This window comes from Cavia porcellus, unplaced genomic scaffold (genome assembly GCF_034190915.1).
Source record: "Cavia porcellus strain 051 isolate PalLab524CR breed Dunkin Hartley unplaced genomic scaffold, mCavPor4.1 scaffold_16, whole genome shotgun sequence".
Taxonomy (NCBI): Eukaryota; Metazoa; Chordata; class Mammalia; order Rodentia; family Caviidae; genus Cavia; species Cavia porcellus.
The window spans coordinates 49,989,051-50,010,372 of NW_026947499.1; the positions used below are offsets into that span (position 1 = coordinate 49,989,051).

General features: G+C 42.8%; 2 protein-coding genes and 1 non-coding gene across 6 annotated transcripts in view; all 3 read left to right on the forward strand.

Annotated features, from left to right (window-relative positions):
- Nucleotides 1-8,329, forward strand: part of Eef2k (eukaryotic elongation factor 2 kinase) — a 57,501-nt gene extending 49,172 nt beyond the window's left edge. For both annotated transcript variants that reach the window (XR_010039876.1, XM_003477807.5), the window contains 2 exons: nucleotides 2,100-2,278; nucleotides 4,457-8,329. Coding sequence is in view for 1 of the 2 variants with exons in the window: in XM_003477807.5 (XP_003477855.2) it covers nucleotides 2,100-2,278; nucleotides 4,457-4,566 (289 nt within the window). In the remaining variant the exon portion in view is untranslated. The remainder of the gene's footprint in view (nucleotides 1-2,099; nucleotides 2,279-4,456) is intronic.
- A 4,498-nt stretch (nucleotides 8,330-12,827) lies between these two features.
- Trnal-aag (transfer RNA leucine (anticodon AAG)) lies at nucleotides 12,828-12,909 on the forward strand. Its single transcript has one exon. It is a non-coding gene; the product is annotated as a tRNA-Leu (tRNA).
- A 122-nt stretch (nucleotides 12,910-13,031) lies between these two features.
- Nucleotides 13,032-21,322, forward strand: part of Polr3e (RNA polymerase III subunit E) — a 40,342-nt gene continuing 32,051 nt past the window's right edge. For 2 of the 3 annotated variants that reach the window (XM_063226649.1, XM_063226650.1), the window contains exon 1: nucleotides 13,055-13,198. The gene's annotated coding sequence lies outside the window, so the exon portion shown is untranslated. Of the gene's footprint in view, nucleotides 13,199-21,322 lie in introns of all 3 variants that reach the window. The other variant, XM_063226648.1, reaches the window with a different exon arrangement.

Genomic DNA, 21,322 nt, shown 5'->3' on the forward strand with positions numbered 1-21,322 from the left:
TTTCTATTCCTGTTTTTTCTCTACTTCATATATATATATATATATATATATATATATATATGTATGTATGTATGTATATAATTTTTTTGTGTGTTTTTGAGACATGGTCTCACTATGCACTCAGGCTGGGCTTCAGCTCACATTGTAGCCCAGGCTGGTCTCAAACTTGCAATGATCCTCCTGCCTCAGCCTCCCAAGTGCTGGCATTACAGGGCATGCACCACCCTGCATGGCTTTATATCTATTCTTTTAAATTCCACTTTTAAGTTTTTATTTACAGTGATAGTTTCTTACTGATTTGTCAGAACTCTTTATACAATAAGACTATTAACCCTTGGTATATATTTCTCCTTAAAAGAGTTTATCAGAGATAGCTACCATAGACAGGGGCAGGGGGCACAAAGGTACATAACGACTACTGTTTATTGGATTTGGGGACACACTGTTGTTGTTTTCTTGTTTTTATTGTTTGTTTTTTGAGACAGGGTCTCATTATGCAGTTCAGGCTGGCCTTGAACTCACTATCTAGCCCAGGCTGCCTGGAACTCAACAGTGATCCTCCTGCCTCAGTCTCCCAAATGCTGGGATTACAGGCATGCACCATCACACCTGGCTGACTCACTGCTTTTTAATATTTAGGTAGCTAAATCTATCAAAATTTTCCCTTACAGCTTCTCCTGTAGTCTTTGTTTTATTCTTCTCCCTCATTCTAAGCAGCTCTAGCCTCTTCCATTCAAGGAACATTAATTACGGGTAAGGCAGGCCTCCATCTAGGCCCAAATTTGTATTTAGAAAATTGTAGTCTCCTCAAAAGTTCTGTCTAATGGGAAATGACAGGTCATGGAAAATTCCAGTGCATTGTGGGTACCCTAACCTTTGAGACAGTGAGGCAGGGAAAGATTAGGCCCTTTCCCCTTTAGTATTTTCAGGAAATTGTGCTTTGACCTTTAGGACTGAGGAGGATCACAAACAGAAGAGGTGAAGTCATCCTTCTGATAGCCTCTAGTCCAGTGTTACAACCCTGGTTTTTGAGTATCTTGCCAATAATTTTCAAATGATTTCTATTTTTAGTAAGATAAAATAGAATGATGGTTAGCTGCTGAATATCATCCCTAACAGCCACTTGTTCATATTTATTCATTCAGCAAACACTTACCGAGCCTGTGCTCCAAGCCAGGCCTTGGGACTGCAGCAGTAAACAGAACAGTCAAGGCTCTTGTCTTCTTGGGCCTTCTGTCAAAGGAGACCACAACAAAGGGGAACAAGAAGAATTAAAAGTTACAATAATTGCAAGAAACAGGGTGTGTGGAGATAGCATCCCTTAAGAAGGGACATGTGAGGTGAGACTGGAGGAAGGAGGAGCCAGGTATGGGAAGAGTTAGGAGAAGGATGCCCCAAAGCCAGGGGACAGCAGGTGCAAAGGCCAAGGAGCAGGCAGGTGCTGGCATGTTTGTATGGAGAGAGATGAACAGGAGCTGAGAGTGTAGGGCAGAGGAATCCGAGGCAGTGAGGGAAGGACAGCAGATCATCAGATACCGTGGCCATTCTTGTCTGTGACTCTTTGCTCTTTCCTGATGTTCTGTAAGTAGTTGGTCCTACTGATTACATCCAGAGCAAGACACCCCGATGCCCTGGTAGCTTTGAGTGTTGGGTTGTGTGAGATTGGCCGAAACCTGTAATAACTGTGACATTTTGGCCGTATGTATGGTGCCATAGGAGAAGGAGCTGGAGGGAGAGAGGCTGTGTGACAGGAGGGGTGAGATGCACGTCGAGCTGGAAGAGTCAGAGCAGACCATGCAAGCAAAGCAAAAGGGCTGCACGATTGCTGAGAGCTCAGATAGCTCCGGAGACCTCTGCAGAGGGTTTTCTGCCCACCTCTTCTCCTACTTTAGTCAAAGGGCAGCTTATTGAGGACACTTAGCTGCTGCTGGTGCCAACCCAAAGGGTGCCTATATGCAATCTAGACAAAGGTCTTCCTTTTATATGGAGACCCTTGGATGGAGTAACCTTGAGAGCTAGAGGTTATGAACCAGAGGTGGTGGCCCTGCCCTCTACCACTGCCATGGTGACATCCCTCTTTTCCTCTTTCCCCTGGCAAGGTGCCAAGACTGGCCTGAGGCCCTGCACTGGTACAACACTGCCCTGGAGACCACAGACTGTGATGAGGGCGGTGAGTTTGATGGGATGCAGCACGAGCCCCAGTATGCACTGCTGGCCAGGGAAGCCGAGATGCTGCTCACAGGTGGCTGTGGCCTGGAGAAGGACCCACAGAGATCAGGTGGGGCCTGGTGTTCCTGTCCCCTGGGTTGGGAGGGCTGGGCAGGCAGGGTTGTAGTTCTCATCCTGCTGGGAATTATGACAAGGTTCCAGCCTAAGTTCCCCCCACAAAAGGAGTTTTATGGAACTGGTATGCAGATGAATTTTTTTTTCAGCACTGAGAATTGAAACCAGGATCTTCACATTGAGCTCCATCCCCAACACATACTCCCTTTTTGTCTCTCTCTCTCTTTCTTCGTTCTTTCTTTCTTTTTAAATTCTGAGACAGTCTTGCAAAGTTCCTAAATTATCCAGACTGGGCTTAAACATGCAGTCCTCCTGCCTCAACCAGGTGCTGGGATCACTTGTGCCACCACAAGCAGCTTAAAAACTTGCTTCAGAAATTGTATCTGCTCTAAAAAGATATTTTCTTGCTCTTATTCCCTGAAGAATACAATAAAACAGCCATCTACATAACAAGTGTTGTATTAAATATTATAATTAATGTGGTATAATGTAGAGATGGTTTAAACTGTACAATTGGATGTATGTAGGTTATTTGCAAATACTGTGCCATTTTATTTTAGCATCCACATTAGATAGTGGAACTAATGCCCCATAGACACTAAGGGACCACTGTTTATTTGTATTTGGGGGGAGGAGTTTGTTGAAATTTTGAGAACTGAGCTGCAGTTCTTAAAAGGGTGCATAAAATTCACTATCTTAAAGTGTACAGTTTTTTCATAGTAGTGCTCAACCCTCACCAGTACCTATTTCTAGAGTATTTCTACCTCCCTAAAAAGAAGCCTTATTCTGGTTGGCAGTCACTCCTGCTCACCTCCCATTCCTTGTAATCGCTAATTGATTGTCTGTCTATATGTATCTCTATGGATTATTTGCCACATTTTGTTTATCCATCAGTTAATGGACTAGTTACATATTTTTTTTTTGTTACACAAATGTATTACTCTGCTTGAAGTGATTTGAGACTTAGACAACAAAAATTTGTTTTGATTTTTTTGTGGTTTTTTTTGAGACAGTCTCACTGTGTAGCTCAGGCTGGCCTTGTGCCTCAGCCTCCTTTCTGAAGTGCTGGATTATAGGCGTGTACCACCATGTCCGGCCAAAATATTTGTTTTAAATCCAGAGCCTCATGCATGCTAGGCAAGTGCTCTGCCACTGAGCCACACCCCTAAGCTCCCCCGCAATTTAGTTCTCATCCTTCTAGAAGCTAGGATATCCAAGGTGCTGGCCAGTTCTGTTTGTGGCAAGTGGTCATCTTCTTCCTGTGTTTACACATGATCTTTCTTCTGTGTGCAAGTAGAGAACAAGCTCTGCTCTCGCTCTTCCTTCTCCTACAAGGGCTCCAGCTCCTTTCTATTAGGGCCCCACACCTCTGATCTTATGTGATCTTTGCCACAGTCTCTGAGCCCCTGCCTCCAAATACAGTTATATTATGGATTCAACATATGAATTTGTGAGTGGGAAACCCAAAGAGAGAGGTAGAGGCAAACATCCAGTCCTTCACTAAAATAAACACATTAAACTTCTGGCTTTACAGGTACAGGATGAAGCTAAATTTTAGAAGCTGTTTTTTAAAGTTGCAGAAAAGGTGCTAAAGATGTAATTCAGTGGTAGAGTGTTTGCTTAACGTGTTATAGTTCCATTCTCCAACACCCAAAAAAGAAAGTTGTAATTTTAAAAGTTAGCAAATAATAAAGCAAATCTAGAATTTCCTGTTTGAAATTGCTAAATCTAAAAAGCTTAAAAAACCAAAAGTGTTTAGTATGTTTTGGTGGGAAAACCTATAACTGGGCTGATATTTAGAATGTTTATTCTACTTTCATACATTCTCATTTCCTTCTATACAAGTTCTCATCCTGGTTCTCACTAGCTCAAATAGAATCACTACTGAATCCCTGAACCAGTCTCTGTGGTCACTGAGATGACTTACTTTGATTGGCCATGCCTAAGTCTCAGCCAATCCACATGGAGGAGAATGGGGGAGTGCTCTGATTGGTCAGGTTTGATTGCTTGCCCTAGATCTTCAGATTGCCCCATTACCTGGAAGGAGAGGGCACAGGAGTGGTTTGGATTCCTATGGAAATTACAGGGTGCTCTGCTGGGAGGTGTAGGAGAGGAAAGGCTGGCAAAGATCATGGGCATTTACAGCTCTATGCCCCACTCTTCTCTCTTTTAGGGGACTTGTACACCCAGGCAGCAGAGGCAGCGATGGAAGCCATGAAGGGCCGGCTCGCCAACCAGTATTATGAGAAGGCAGAGGAGGCCTGGGCCCAGATGGAGGAGTAAAGCACCTGGAAAATCACTGCCAGCTGGTCCGAAGCAAAAGGGCTAGAAAAGACTCAAGACTCATTTCATTTGGGAGGGAAAAGTATTTTGGGGGTGCTGTAAATCACCTTTTGTATCTCATTTTTTTGACTCTTGTAAAAATTTTGCTACCAGCAGAGATGCGACATCTGTTGCTTAACACAGTATTTCAGGGGAGTGGGGGGTTGATAATGTAGCCTAATGAACCAACATAATTGCTTTAAGGGTCTGTTTTGATTTTCTTGTCATAAAATGTAAATGAGTGCTTTTTTGCCTTTGATGGACAATACTGGGGCTTTGCTCATTAGCTTTTCAGGCTGGACTCAAATTTTAGCCCTGTATTTCATGGGAAATTAGAGTTGCACATTCACTTCCCAAGAGGTACATTTTGTCCTTAGTACAAAGCCTTCTTAAAGCATTTAGAAGAATGCACATTTTTCAGTGGATGTGAGATTGTTCAATATCCAGACTCCTTTCATACTTGGAAAGGGCCTACACACTGGACATTGTCTCACTTTTCACTTAAATTTCTTCCCACCATGGGACTGGTTTTCTGGCATACAGCCATCTGTTTTTAAAGCTTCTTACTGTGGGCTTTACAAAAGAGGTTTGATTTTCATATGCACACATTCACTACCTCTAAGTCCTATAGGATATATCATCTTGTGTGGAGGAGGGTGCATCCCAAAGCTTTTACATGTAAGAACTGGGCTTGGCATGTGGGAGCCTGTCCTTCACGCAGACGTGTGCTCTGCACCTCAGGGGCAGCATCTGTGATGTGACTGAAGTGCCCTTGTACAGTATTCCTCACCGCTCTTATGTGAAGAGGTTCTGTAGAATCTTCTCCCAGCCCTCATCCATGACATTTTCTGCTTGAAGCTGCCCTGATCTTGAAGTTCGCAGCAGGCTGCTTTCAGCAGCAGCCCCCTGAGATTTATCTATGATGTTTGAGAATGAGAGGGCAAGAACTGTAAACACTCATTAATTCCGGTCATTTCTCCAGGGCCAGGCTATAGTTATCTTTATTTAATGATCTGTCTTTTTAAAAAAGAATCCAGATGTAATATTAGTATGATTTCAGTTATTTCAAGTAGCCAAAAAACCAGGCTATTTTGGTGAGCCCCAAATGCTAACGCAACCTCTATCTTTGTTTAAAAATCAAACTCCAAAAAACAGAATGTAATACACAAGACTCTTTTTGAGCCACGGCTTCTAGCTCTACAACCCAGGCTGGCCTCACTTTGTAGCCCAGGCTGGTCTCGAACTTGCAACAGTCTTCATGTCTCAGCCTCCTGAGTGCTGGAATTAAAGGAGTGCACCACCACGCCCGGCTCACAAGCCATTTTTATCTGTCCGTTAAAACAGGTCCTTGAGCACTTTAGTGTGGAGCTATACAGAATCATAAATGTGTTCAAGCATTGAGTTCCAAAGTCTCAATTGTAAGTAAGTATAAGTGTACCCTCCAAGGAAAAAACAAGTTGAGTCAAAATTACTGTTGAAGTCCTCAGTCCAGTTGGAAATGACAGTACTCCTAATTCTTCTGTGTGGACTCCGCCTGGCCAGTTTTCCTTTAGAAGTTGGCACTAATCACTTTTTTCATCTGTGCTAGTTGGCTTATAGTGGGTTCCGTGTGTGTTTTAAATCAGTGCATATGGTTAAATTACACATGGTAAGTGTTAAAAGCAACTTTATTAAAAGGTATCTCTTCAGAGTAATCAAGCATCACAATGGTTCATGTTTTCTTGTTAATTTAGCCAAGCTCTTCTTTGCAATTTTAATATGCAAATAATTGTGTTTTCTGACTGTCAGATTTTTCAGTTGCATGTCATCTTTTCTCTAGCACAAACTAGCAAGCTTTTTGGTAATAGGCCAGATAGTAAAGACTTTGGGCTTTGCTAGCCGTGTGGCCTGCATTGGAACTACTCAACCCTGTCGAAGTGCAAATTGACATAAGTGCAAAGATGTGGCCAATGTTCCAGTCACACTTTATTTACAAAACCAGTGGGCCTTTTAAGCTGTAATTTGTCAGCCCCTGCTCTAACCCTTAGCCAGGGGCTACCTTTTAAAGCCTTGAAGGCAGGGCTTGTCCCAACTTTGTCACCTGCACGGCTTAAAAATACAGTACCCTGGCCCAGTTGTTAGGAATGAACAACGAATGTGTAAACAGGGGAGCCAGATCCAATCATTGCACTCTTGGAGGTTCTGCTTCTGCAGTCAATGATTTGTTGTCAGAACTGCCCTGAGCCATCCTGCCCACAGTTCACTCCCCTGTCATGCACGTGTCAGGAGATGGTTTCTTTCTCCTCCAGAAGGCTGGGATGGTCTGGATGCATAGTCACACAGATACTGCTTCCTTTGCAGTGCTAGGGATGTAAGCCAGGGTCTGACAGAGACCAACCAAACACTGACCGCTGAGCTAACTCCTCAATCTCTTTGGAGACAGGATCTTGTTAACTGCCTGGGCTGGCCTTCAACTTGAGATTTTGCTGCCTCAGCCTCCTGAGTAGCAGGGATTACAGGAGTGCACCGCTGCCCTAGGTAGCAAGTACTTCTAAAAGGACCCCTGAGAACAAAAAAGAATCGTACAGAATTTTGAGATCCTTCTGAGCCAGGGAAAGCATTTATTCAGCTTTCACAACCCAGTTCTTAGATGATGGTGCATTTCTGTAATCCCAGCACTCAGGAGTCAGAGGAAGGAAGATCATTGTAAGTTTGAGACAGTCCTAGGCTACAAAGTGAGCCTGTGACCAGTCTGAACTGCCTAGTGAGACCCTGTCTCAAAAAGAACCCCCCCCCCCCAAAAAAAAACCAGTTCTGTGCCTTCTAAAAAACCAGATCAGGCCTTTTTTTTTTTCCACAAAGAATAAGCATGCCAAAAAATACATAATAATAATTTAAAACAAACCTAGGACATTCCAGTCCAATTCAGAAGACATCAATGACTTATCTTCAAATGTGAGAAGCAGGTCAGCGAGTCTAGATTAGCAGAGCCAGGGTTATCTGGTACTTTCATTTCTCAGACGGAGACACCAGGTCTCAGGTAGATCCTCTCACAGTGATACTGTTAGAGGCTCAGCTGAGCTAGGGCTGGAGAGCTTCTGTTGAGGAGCCTGGGGGTAGAATTTAAAATGAAACTCGACTTAGGGGCTGGGGATTTAGCTCAGTGGCATAAGCACCTGCCTTGCAAGCAGGCAGTCGTGAGTTCAATCCCTGGTACCAGTAAAAAGGAAAAAGACAAAAAAAAAAATTTCAAAAAAAAAAAAAAATGAAACTCGACTTAAATAGCCTGTTCAGTTTTGCTAGAGGTAGAAGAAAAATTAACTAGAGCTGGGGATGTAGCTCTATGGTAAAGCACTTGCCTAGCATGCTTGAAGCCCTCTGTTCAACCCCAGCACTGTAAAAACTAAACATGGGCAAGATTGTGGATATATCAAGGAAAGAACTAGACTCCAGTGCTTCAGAATCTCCCTCTGCTCCTCCTCACCTGAGGCCTTTTGGAAGTTTATCATCAAATGCTTTTTTTTTTTTTTTTTTTTTTGGTAGCAGGGAGGGGATCAAACTAAGGACTTCGGGCTTGCGAGGCAGGCACTTGTGTGGCCTAGCTAAACCCCTGGCCATCAAACATTTTTTGTTCTACTTTCACTTCCTTCTGTCCCAGGCCTTTGCCTGTGGACTGACAAGTTTTACAATCAATATTGTTTACCAAGTAGATGGGGGTGGGCAGGGAATAAAACAATAATATTCATGTTCTCTGTGTGGATTTGTATCTCTTGCTTGTGCATCTGGTCTCTGAGGTTAACATTTAATCTCCTCAGTGGGACCCTGAGTGGGACCCAGAAAACTGACTTGAGTTACAGATTTATTTTTGTGTATGTACGGAATTTCTTATGTTCCCTAGTAAAATGGTTTCTCTTTCCTGTCTCAAATTCAAATGCCTTCTAAAGGCTGAATGCAATAAACTGGATGGTCATACTTCTTCAGAAAGAACCAGCCATGATTCACTTTCCCTGGAAGTGTGGGCCCATTGTAGGCCTATTTGTAATTTTTTAAGAGCTGCTGAAAAAAAATTTTTTTTTGTTTCTATGTGTGGTTTTCTAATTTTCAACATTTGCAATAAATTCTAATAAGGCCTTCCAGATCTGGCCCCTGTGCTGTCAGTTTGCTTTAGATGCAAGCCTCTTTCATTTCTTGATTTGCTCACCTATGAAACAAAGAATAATCTTTGGCCCTATAAGGTTGTTGGCAGCCTCAAGCAAGATAAAAGTATGTTTGAGTGCTTTCTTTTGAGACATGGCTATGCCAGGCTCAAGCTAATAGCTTTTTAGCTTAAGAAATTTCAAGCCAGGCATGATGGCATCTTGCTCTATAAAACGTCTTTTGAGTCCTGTGTGCACTGAGCATATGCCTGTAATCTCAGCACTTAGAAAGCTGAGGCAGGAAGATCACTTCAAATTTGAGGCAAATCTAGGCTACAGTGAGTCCAAGGCCAGCCTGAACTGCATAATGAAACCGTCTCAAAAACAAACAAGACTTCCTTAGTTTTTTTTTTTTGTTTTTTTTTTTTTGAGACAGGCTGGCTTTGAATTCCCTACATAATCCAGGCTGGTCTCTTGCAGAGACCCTTCTGCCTCAGCTCCCCAAGTGCCGGATTACTACAAACTTGCGCCACCATGCCTATTAGAAATTTCCTTTGAGAAACTATTCTTCAAGAGCAATTCGTAGTCCCCACTCCTACTCCCCATTCTTTTTCCCCAGTAAATTTTCCTACTCTTAACCTCTGCTGTTCCTTAGAATTCATGCTTTGATTTGGGGGAACACAGCATATCAGATATCTAGCAGGTTGGGAGATAGATTGTTTCCCCTGTATCATTTGGATGTCCTCTTCAATAGGAATATAATATACAAGAAGGAGAGGACATGAATACCCTTTGATAAAATACTGCATCCATGAGAAGAGAGAGGTGCAATTTTAAAATTCATGTAACAAACATTCTGGGGCTAAGCATAGCCATTCATGCCTTTAGTCCCACACTCTGGAGGGTGAGGAGGGGAATTGTTCCAGGGTACACTGGGCTACACAATGAATTTAAGGGCACCCTGAATTCTATATCAAGACCTGGACTCAAAAAATAAAACAAAGAACTTAAAAAGTACTCTAGGGAAAACTAAAATTGAATACTTCAAATGGCTCATAATACTAAAAAATAATTTAGGACTGACAACGTTCCGTGTAGACAAATTATCGATTTTTGTTTTTGTTTTTTGAAACAGGGTTTCACTATATAGTTTTCGTTTGTCTTGAATTCACTAGGTGCCCGGGCAGGTCTTGAACTTGCAATATTCCTCCTGCCTCTGTCTCCCAAGTGCTGGGATTACAGATGTGTATAACCACACCCCTTGATTAATATTGGTTAAATGTAAAGGCAATTTACTCCTCCCAATATGCACATCAGTTAGATGTACTTTTACACTAATACAATAAGAGTTTCTTCTGCCTTGAGGTGCTTATCAATATTTTAGGTCACCAAAAGGGACTCAGAAGTCTCTTAGGACTGGGTGTGCTTTTCCCTTGTGAGCTGTTTGAGGTGTCTGAGTGTCTTTCATTCTACATACAGATTGAATATTCCTAACTTGAAATCTGTACTACAGCAAAATGCAAAACTTTGGGCCAGGGATATGGCTCAGTAGTATAAGTGCCTGCCTGGCAACTGCAAGTTCCTGAGTTTGAATCCCAGTGCCAAAGAAACAACAACAAAAGACCATGAAACTTTAAGCACGACAGTGGAAACTATTCTTCATACATACATTATTAAAAGTACTACATAAAATTACCCTCTGAGGCAAGGTATGTAAGGTAGACAGTATGTGAAACATACATGAATTCTATGTTTAGACTTGGGTCCCATCCTCAAAATACAATATTCTGTATACGTAGATACTCCAGAATCCAAACTGAAATGCTTCTGGTCCTAGCCATTTTGGATAAAGGACTTTCAACCCTAAAATGGGAGAGTGGATGGCAGGAAGGCAAAAACAACAGATTCCTACCCAGAGAGATGATTCCCTTCCGGGAGGAAAGGAAGAGCCTTAAAGATTAAAGGGAAGAGATATGAAAATGTTTCAGAAAAAGAAAGTGTTTTAGGCGTTTTAATTGCAAGCACATATCAAAATTTTATTATACACAGTCTTGTTGCACGTAAAAACCCACGGAGTTTAGTTCCAAGATTTATTTTTAATTATATGATTACCTCCTTAGCATAATTTGCATAATCTCAGGTACATATATACAGCTCAATGGTTTTTATACATGTAGACATGTTAGTCCAACTACCCAGAACACCATGTAGAATATTTACACACCACAGAAAGCTCCCTTTGGCCCCCTCCCAGGCAGTACATCCCTACTAGGGATCCCACCCTGGACAAAGGTAACCACTCGTTTTACTTCTTTTTGCATAGCCTATGTCTTCAATAGCTAGTTGTGCCTTTTTTGTTTTTTGATTTGTTTTGGAGACAGGGTCTCCGCTTGTAGTTCAGGCTGGCCTTGAACTCACTATATAGCTCAGGCTAGCCTCAAACTTCTGGTGATCCTCCTGCCTCAGCCTCCCAAATTCTGGAATTACTGATCTGTACCACCATGCCCAGTGGTGGTAAAAATTATCAGAAAACCAGAATTCTATTTATGATTTATATGGCTTGCTTGGACAAGTGCTAGGGACTTGTCCAAAGCACTATTGGGGTTTGGATTACTGCCTAATTCTTCCAGTGAATGATTTGGCTCACAGTGCGGAGCGAAACTAATGTGGAAGGACAGTACTGCAGAGATGAGGGAGATTTGAGATTCCTTACAATAATAAATGTGAAAAGTCAAGCAAAGTGGTTTATTTCCCAGAACAACATACTAAAATCGACTCAAGAAGAAGTAAAAAAAATTGAAAAAAAAAAAGAGGAAAAAACAGTCATTAAAGATCATAGACTTTGGCGACATGTAAAACGGAAAATATACACATGATGCAGCAATTCTAATTCTGCTATCTATCCTAGAGGAGCCATATGCAAAGAATTGTCTGCCATATTGTATGACATGACAAATATTCAGAAATAATATTGTTTACATCATGGAACAGACCTAAAAAATATGTTGGAGTGAATAAAAAAACCCAAATTTTAATTTTTTTATGAGCAAAGCCATCATAATTTTAGAAAGATACTGATACAACATGTTAACATATAGAAAACCATGGTATATATTGTTCATGAATACACATATGTAAAAGTCTAAGAGATTATTGGAAAGATGTACATCAAATTCACTGTTATATGTAAGGGAGGATGTTTGGAGGCCTTTATTTGTAATGTTCTAATAGTTTAAAGTATATTTTTAAAAGGACAACATATTCTTATCATGATCTGTTGTAACTTAATAAGAAGTATATACAGGGGGAAAAGAATTGGAAACAAAAATGCCACAATATTACCAGTAATTAATCTCATTTCAGGTTGTGGGAATATAGATGATTATTTTTTAATTGTATTTTCCTCGTCTTTTCTAATATCTACATACACATTATCAGGGCTAGATATTTAGAAATAGAGACTGGAGAAAAAGCTGCCAATTGGAGCGATATACTAATAGTATAATATTTATGTAATAACTAATACACGATGAAAAACAAACTATTTTGTATGACTATATATGCTTTTGAATTCATAGCAAGAGATTTGCAAGGATATATAAACTAGAGATAATGGGTTTTTTTGCGGAGCAGATTAGGTTGGGAGCGAAAAGTCAAAGAGTATTCATGCAACCAACTATTTTTTATTTTTTAATGCAACTGGCAATTTAAATTCATTATTTTTCGGAGAGAAGTCACAGGTCAGCCCTCCTCCTTAGATCGTCATAGCCTCTGGTGGGGGCTACTTTCAGGATCAATCTGTTTTCCCAAAACAGCTAATCTGGATCTTGTCACTCACTGTGGGTTAACCAAGAGAATCTTCATGGATAACTGTCTAATTCAGAATACAAATTCTTTTAAAAATCTGTGTTTCGTTTTAAAACCTATTACCAACAATCTTGGGTTCAAATATTGAAGTAAATATTTTATTTCAAATATATGGCATATTACAAATATCGATTGGAATCTGATGAGACACACTGAAGAAACTTTCAGGAAAGTGTTAATGCGAGTTAAATGGTTGAAAAAAACATTAAAGGCCTTCTTAGAAGGCGCATTTCACAGATAGGTAGCGTGGCCGAGCGGTCTAAGGCGCTGGATTAAGGCTCCAGTCTCTTCGGGGGCGTGGGTTCGAATCCCACCGCTGCCAGGTTCTAGTTTTTGTTACTGACGTTTTGCGCCTGTACCACTGCCCCCTGCCGCCTGCTCTAGGCTTGCTTCTGAAAGGCTAGGCGGAGGGGGCGGGCCCGCGCACGCCGGGGCGGGGCATTGTGGGTAAGAGGAAGCGCGAGGGCCGGCCCGCTCCCCCCCACGTGTCCGCTGAGTTTCTCCACTAGCAACATGGCCGCTGCCTGAGCCCGCATCCCGGCTGCCGTCGCTTCTGTAGACCTCTGGTATCTACACCCTTGGCGCCGCCCGCGAGCGGTCTCCGCGGCGTGGTGAGTCCCAGTTTGCATCCCGTGGTGGAGCTGGAGCCTCCGCTCTCACGGAGTGGGGCCCGCTCTGTGCTCCCTGGTAGGCCGGCAGGCCTGTGCCGCTCCGAGGTCCTGAAGCCTCCGGGGGAAGGGGCAGGACGCGCAGGGCTGCAGTGGATTCCGGCCGCCCGGGGACTCCGACGGCTTGGCTCTGCATGGCCTGGGAGTCGGGAAGGCCGCGGCCGAGGCTTCCGGCGGTGACTCAGGGTCCAGTCGCCCTGCCCCGCCCGGACCTCCTCCGGGTAGAACACCTGTCCGAGGGCAGCGGGTGTCTGGCCGGCGTGGCTGCTTGTGATGGGCGGGGGACGGGGACCTGACCGCCCGCGAAGGAAGCGAAACGCATTGGACGGTGTGGCAGGGGCCGGTGGCCGCCGGAGCGCAGGTAGAGGTTACCTGCGCCTGCCCGATCTTCTCCTCACAGCTGAATCCGGTCAGCCGCTGCCCGGGCCGGCCCGGAACGCCTCGGTCATCGGATCAGGCGACCGTTCGCTGTCTATTGAGATAGAGCAAGCTTGGTGCTGCGGTGACGGCTTCACCCGTTCAGGGGTGGTGTCAGGAAATAAGCAAGGTCGTTTTGGTATGTCCCCTTTAGAATCATTGGACCCAGGGGGAGAAGAAGAGATCTTAGCAATCTCCAGGTTCCTTCTCTGTGGTGGTGCGAGGGCTAAATAGGGTAGGAAGGGTGAGGCTATGATTGCAGGACTTCATTTGTTGCTAAGCCTCCTACCTTCTTATGTTGGAAGAAAACATGTTGCCACGTAATAACAACTGTCTCACCGGTTACATTTATTACTTTATTTGATGCCTTTCGCAGTCTTGTGGTGGCTTTACTTTTGCTATTCCTGCTTTAGGGGTGAAAATAGGAAAGGATATCCAGGTGAGGCAATTCACATAAGGCCAGATTGGCAGCAAGGTGGGATTTGAACCTACAGAGTTTTGATATAGTGTTTAGCTCCTTACCCACTATACCATACCGTCTTTTACTGAAAAGGTGTGTAGCGTGATGGTTAAGAATAAGAATGGGATTAAAGACCTTTGCCGTCTGCTAGACCTGGATTTCTGTTTTTACGCTGTTTTCTGGCTCTGTGACGTTGGACGAGTTGGTTACTCTGTGAACCTCTTTCCTCATTTTTGTATTAGGGATTATTAGGGCCAAGGCAAAGATTAAATGTAAATTGTGTTTGTATTATGTTGGGTATCTGCTTGGTACCAGGTACTGTTTAGATATTGTGAAAACGGCAGTGAATTTTTTTAAAGAAAGTAATGATCCCCATAGTAACTTGACATGTTGTTGTCTCCATTTTGTGGGAGAGGAAACTAAAGTGTTGAGAGTCTTTCATGGAGTTTACATTCTTGTGCAGAAGACAGCCAACAATTTAAGCAAATAAACCAGGAAGTTCTGGGTTATCATACAACTGCTAAAGAAATCATGGAGTTGTTGTTGTGATAGAAAGGAGTTTGGAGGAGGCTTTTTAAGATAGGGTGTGTGTGTAGGGGGGAACATATTTGTCCTGCAAGGAGGGGTGGTGGTTCTGTCTAATTAAAAACTGCAAAGCCATGCTGTGGCCCAGCACTCAGGAGGCTGAGGCAAGAGGATCACCAGTCTGGATTACATAATGAGTTCAGGGACAGTTTGCATTAGATAGCAGGACCCCCATCTCAAAAAGACAAAAACAGAAATAAACAAGAAAGCTCTGGCGGTGGCTGGCTGGGATAGGTGATGAATAAAGGCCCTGAGGTAGGCTGAGGCTCCTCTGTTGGACTCAGGCAGGAGGATGCAAGGGCACATCAGATCATGTGGTGCCTTGAGGAGTTCTGGGTAGCATTTGGGATTTTATGCGGCAGCTGAGGGTTTTTCTTTTGTTTTCTTTTTGGCACTGGGAATTGAACTCAGCCTCATGAGTGCCAGCCCTACTGAAGGGTTTACTTTAATACAAGGACTGGCAACTGGTGAAGAATTGAAGGTGGGAAAGAGGGGTCCTGGGGACGCTTGTTAGATTGTTGCTTTTCAAAATTGCAGGTCAAGATTTATTAGTGAGATGTAAAGTAAGGATTATCACCAGCAACCCCACCACTGTCCCCAGGGGATTGACTGGAGGCCTTGGCACAGAGCTACATCACAGCCCTTTTTAAGTTTTGTCTCATCCCCCTCTCCCTCTCCTCCTCTTCCTTTCCTTCTCTCCGTCCTCCCCTCCTCCCCTCTCTATTTCTCTCTTTCTCTCTAATTTTTGAGGCAGGATCTAAGTTGCTAAACTGTCTTGAGCCTGAACTTGTCATTCCCCTACCTCAGCCTCCCAGAGTCAATTACAGGCGTGTACCCAGCTAGCATTTTTATTTGGAATAAACGAGGTTAGAAAACATCATTGCTTCACGTATACTGGGGATGATAATGGGTATGTCAGACCTTGTTTTGATGACATGTGTGTGTGTGTTCTGGGTCATTTATCAGTTTCTTCCTGTGGGTGTTAGGCTGAAAACTTTGCAAGCCACTGAGTTGTATCATGTTGTCTTGAGACACTGAAGGGAGGTGTCAGCCTTTGCAGTAATCCAGTCAGATGTATTATCCATGGGGAGGAGCGCCAGCCCTTCAGTTGAGAGGACTTGAGAAGATCATCCTTCTGGTCCCAGAGCTAGACCAGTCTAGCTAGCAGAGGCCTGCAGGGCAAAGTAATAGTCTTGTGAGGATCATCTTGTCTTAGGAGTCTCTCAGGCTATTCACTCTTAGTGTGTGTGATCTCTACTTTTGCTCACCTATAAGTTCCCAATCAGTTGATACAGAACCAGCTGCAGAGAGGGTAGGTGCTTGATATAGAAGCCTGTGGAATTTGGCAGCCTAATGCCTTTAGGGTACTGCCCCCCACCTCCCCAGCAGAAAACTAAAACTATCCATTGACAGTTCTGATTTTCACCCAGCCCTCCATTTTAGGAACAGTTGTAGTGACTTCTTCCCCCTAGTCTTGCTTTCTATTCATTTTAGATCTTTCTCTGCTTAAAATCTTTATCTTACTCCCTACTAATTAGCATCCCTGAGGTGCATTAATTCAGACAAGTAGATATTGCATGCCTGCTATGCACTAGGCACTGTGGATACAGCAAGAGACAAAATAGTGCGGAGGCTCTGCCTGCGTGTAGCTAACAGCTTAGTGGCAATGTAGACAGATACAGAACATAATTGTACCATGGTGATACATGCCATGGAGGAAACCAGAGCAGAGAAGGGAGTTGGGGACAGTTTGCAATTTTGAATAGAAGGGACAGGGATGGTCTTAGGGATGAAGGATGAGGGAAATTCTGAAAGAGGTGAAGGAGGGGCCATGGAGGTTATCATGGTGTAGAGCATTATAAAGGCCCAGAGATGGGTTAGGAGTGGAGAGGCCAGTGGGAAAAGAGGTCTGAGGGGTAGAGCGGTGAATCAGACAGGCTGGCTCTGAGCTACACAGGGAGCCTTGAGCAGGCTGATAGGATCTGACCTAGTTACTAATGAGTCATCAGAGAGGGGATCAAGCAGTGATTGCAGGGGGAAGAACAGAAGCAAGGAGACCAACTTGGAGACTCACTGTGATCCAGACCTGAGCTGGAACTGGCTAGACCAGGGAGAGATTACAGGTGGCTGGATTCCGGCTGCCCTTTGAAGATAAAACAAATGGGAATTGCTGGTGTAGGACGGGACCAAAAAAAAAAAAAAAAAAAAAAGACACTAAGGAGGCTGGTGCCCTTAAGTGGAAAGATTTCAGGGAGGGGCTTAGGTGACATGAGTCTTTGATGAAGCTGTTATGGCCTTTTAAGTATTAAGTGGTTTGGATGTTAGGTAGGTAAAGATGTGATGCTCTTACCAAGAGGCAAAGGTGTAGGAACCACTGCAATCTCTGGGTGCCCAGCTGCCCTCCTTGCTGTGACCATCCCTGTCCTTTGCAAAGGTGAAAGGTCAGCCCTATGAATTGCTGTACCCCCTGCGGAGACCAGCAGCCTTCCCTACAGGCTCTTGTGGATGCTGCTTGCAATTCCTCTTTCCCTTTGCGGTGCTGGGCTTGTATCCGTCAAGCCTCGCTCTTATGCCCGCTTCCTCAGCAGCAAGGCCTGTCCTCCACTGAACCTCATAGCTGTCACCGTAAGTCCTAAGATCTAGATTTTTAAAATTAAGTTTATTGGTACAATTAGATATACATTAGGACCGCATTCATTATGGGAAATTGTGCCTATACTCGATATATCCTTGTTCCTCTTTTTTTTTTATCTCCTTCCTTCCCTTCAACCCTTCTTTCTCTCCTCATTTACAAAGCTCTATTTCCATTTTATCCTTTTATCTTTTTTCCCCTTCCTTTCTTTCTCCCTCACCTAGTTTCCCTTTCTTTTGAATAATTTCTCTGTATTTCACAATACCTATTATACATTTTGGTTATTTACCCTTTCAGTTTCTTGCGATATTCATGCCATATTTACATGTGTACATGTGATTTATTTCACTTAAGAGTATGATTTCAGGGTGCATGTTTATCTAGGAAAATCACAAGTTTATTCTTTTTGGCTGAGTAGTACTTCATTGTATTAAAAAATCACATCTTTTTTATCCATTCCTCCATTAGTGGGCATTTGGGTTGTTTCTACTACAAACTCTGCTGCTATAAACATGAATGTGCATATATTGCTGTAGTGTGATGTTTTAAATTCTTTTTCTATTTTAAAGAGAATAAAACAAAAGAGGACAGAACAAAGCAGATTAGAACAGAACAATGTAGCAACACAGCATTTCTCAACAAGACAACCAGGTATTAATAGTAGCTACCATAATGCCTGTGTCTTTGAAATAGTTGAGCATACCTTCACATACAATAATATCAAACATAAGAAAATAGTATAAAACCATTCAAGAGAATGAAAGTATTACAGGGCATTCAGAACCAAGTAACAGAGAATGAACAATGGCTACTATAATATCTTATTTTCCATAAAAAATTTGTTTATACTATTACACAGATTAAAACCCAATAAGACCCAACATGATAGAACCAATGGAAATAGAAGAACAAAAGCATGGTAGAACTTCAAAGCAAAATGACAATAAATCAGCAATGGCTGCCATAATGTCTTGTTTTCTTCAGAATAGCTGTTAAAATCATCACACATAAGAAAATCAAGCAAAACAATAAAACCATGCCAACTAATAAATGAAAACATTATAAGGCTTCAAAGCAATGTAATGGGGAATCATGATTACCATAAAATCTTATGTACTCTTACCATTTCTTACACTGGGAGACTATACGGTACTTATACATGTGAGTTTGATTTATTTCACTTATGAATATGGTCTCATAAATATCTCAGTGTGATCATTCTTTATAGCTAAGTAGTACTCCATCGTATAAAAATACCACAACTTTTTTATCCATTCCTCAGTTGATGGGCACTTAGATTATTTCCAAGATCTGGCTATTACAAATTGTGCTGCTCTAAACATGGGTGCACATATATCATTGTGGCATGATGTTTTCAATTCTTCTGGGAATATGCCCAGAAGTGGAACAGTTGGATCAAATGGGACGTCCAATCCCAGCTTTTTGATGAATCTGCAGACTGACCTCCACAGTGGTTGCACCAGTCTACACTCCCACGAACAGTGCAGAAGAGTTCCTTTTCCCCCATAGCCTCTCCAGCATTTGTTGTTGGTAGTTTTCTTGATCCTGGCCATTCTTTTTGGAGTGAGATGGAATCTCAGTATGGTTTTAATTTGCATTTCTCTAGTGACCAGTGATGATGAACATTTTTCATGTATTTATTTGCCATTTGTATTTCTTCATCTGAGAACTGTGTATTCGGACTTCCGGGAGAACATGGCAGACAGATAACAGCTACTACGGAGGCTCTCTGAAAGGCTAGGTTCAGAAGTCAGGAAGGGTGCGGAGTAAGGAGACATAAGCAGGTGGAGATATGCTCTGCTGACTCAGGAACGAACTGGGCTGAGAGAAACCAACTTGGAATGCAGTCCTGGTGCTAAAACAGGAACAGAAAAGCCTCAGTGTGGAGGCTGGACCCCGCGCCATTGGAAGCCGCGATTTGGGTTTCCTGCTGCGCAGCGACTGCCTCTACAGCGGCTCGGCAAGGAGAGAGACGCGCGGAAGCTCTGAGAACGGGAATCTGAAAACGGAGTCGAAAACAGGACGGGCAGGGAGGCGTGCACTGACTTGTGGTGAGGTGAGTGAGAGAAACTGACACTCTACCACAGTTTGACTCCAGCGCAGGACTTTCTGGGCCCGGGCAGTCCTGCGGGAGCAGGGCGTGGTGGCGACTCCAACCACACATCCCCCTCTCGGGCGGGATTGGTGAAAAGTGCCTGGCCTGCGTGACGCTGCTGGCGGACCCAGTAGGCTGGCCCAACCCAGATCCCAGAGCCTGACGGTGGCCGGGAGGGGCGGGCCCCGTGTAGGCTGCCTGGTCCGTAACTCCCTGGTGCGCTGCGGTGGGCGGGAACACCTAACCGGCGCAATTCGATCAGGCTGTGGCTGACAGGGAGAGAAGCTGGGTCTCCTATATAAGCTTGCATATATAAGGAACAGAGAATATGGGAAGAGGCAGCAACAAGAAAGGCTCCTCAGCCCCCAATTCTGAGAAACAGGCAATAGCGGACACCGCACCAATAGACATAAAGCACCATATAGAGAGCCTCATAGATGAGTTCAGGAATGAAGTTATTAATGACCGGAAGCTAGAAATAAGCAGAATAGTTAGAGAAATGCTAAGCACCACCCAAGAAAAAACAGATGGTGGAATGGAAGAACAGAAAAAGAGGGGAGAATTGTTTGATGGAGAAAACAGAGAAAGCATAGAATACGTGAAGCAGGTTCAAAGGGACTACCAAGAAACTAAGAAGTCTATCAAAGACTGGAATAACAGCTTGAAAGAAACTAAGGACAGACCATCTGAACTGGAGGGCAGACTTGTAATATGGGAGAATGAAATGAAAAACTTCTTAAAAATAACAAAGAAACAAACAACAATAATACAAAGACAAGAAGATGATAAGAGGATCCATAACTTAAGGATTAAGAACATAAAAGAAGAGGTAGGGACACAAACAAGTGAACTACAAAAGCTACTCACAGAAATAATCCAGGAGAATTTTCCTAATTTAGCAAAAGGTAAAGATACTCAGATCTATGAGATATACAGGACCCCAGCTACCTACAACCCTAACAGAGAAACACCCAGGCATATAATAATAAAAATTCCAGAAATTCAATACCAGAACAGAATATTAAAAGCTGTCAGAGACAAGAAACAGACCACTTACAAGGGAACACCCATCAGAATTACAGCAGATTTCTCTGAACAAACCATCAAATCACGAAGAGCGTGGGGGGAAATAATTCAAGCTTTGAAAGATAATAATCTCCAGCCAAGATTGAGATATCCTGCACAACTGTCCCTGGAAATTGATGGAAAAACAAGGTGCTTCCAGGATAAAGAGGAACTGGGGGAATTTGCAACCACCAATTCAACTCTACAGAGAGTATTGCAGGATATTCTAAAAAAAGAAAAATACAAAGAATCCAGAAATAGTGATGGGGAGGTCACAATGAATGGAGCAGAGAACAAAATGAAGAAGACAAACTGACAGCTACTGACAGAAAAAGAGCTCAACAGAAATGAGGCAGAGAAGATTGGATGATAGGAACAGCTATTTTGGAGAAAATGACATCTTAATAGGTAGTACTGATTTAGTATCATCTTGTTTTGAAGTCTCATCTAGCTTTTGTTCTTCTGTCTCCAATGGTCTAAATAGGTTGTATCTTATTGGATTTTATTATGTACGATAGTATAAGCAAAAACCTTTTAAAGACAAGTAGATTATACAGAAACCATTGTTTATTTTCTGTTAGTCAATTCTAAATACTCTGTTATGCTGTCATTCTCTTAAATGGTTTTACATTATTTTGATATACTTGATGCTACAGTATACGAAGTTGTACTTAAGGATTTCAAGGAAAGAGACAATATGGTAACTACTTTTAGGTCAGGATTATCTGGTGGTGAAACACTATTCTGCTTAAATGGTTATGTTTTGATCTGCGCTGTTTCGCTGTTATGCCC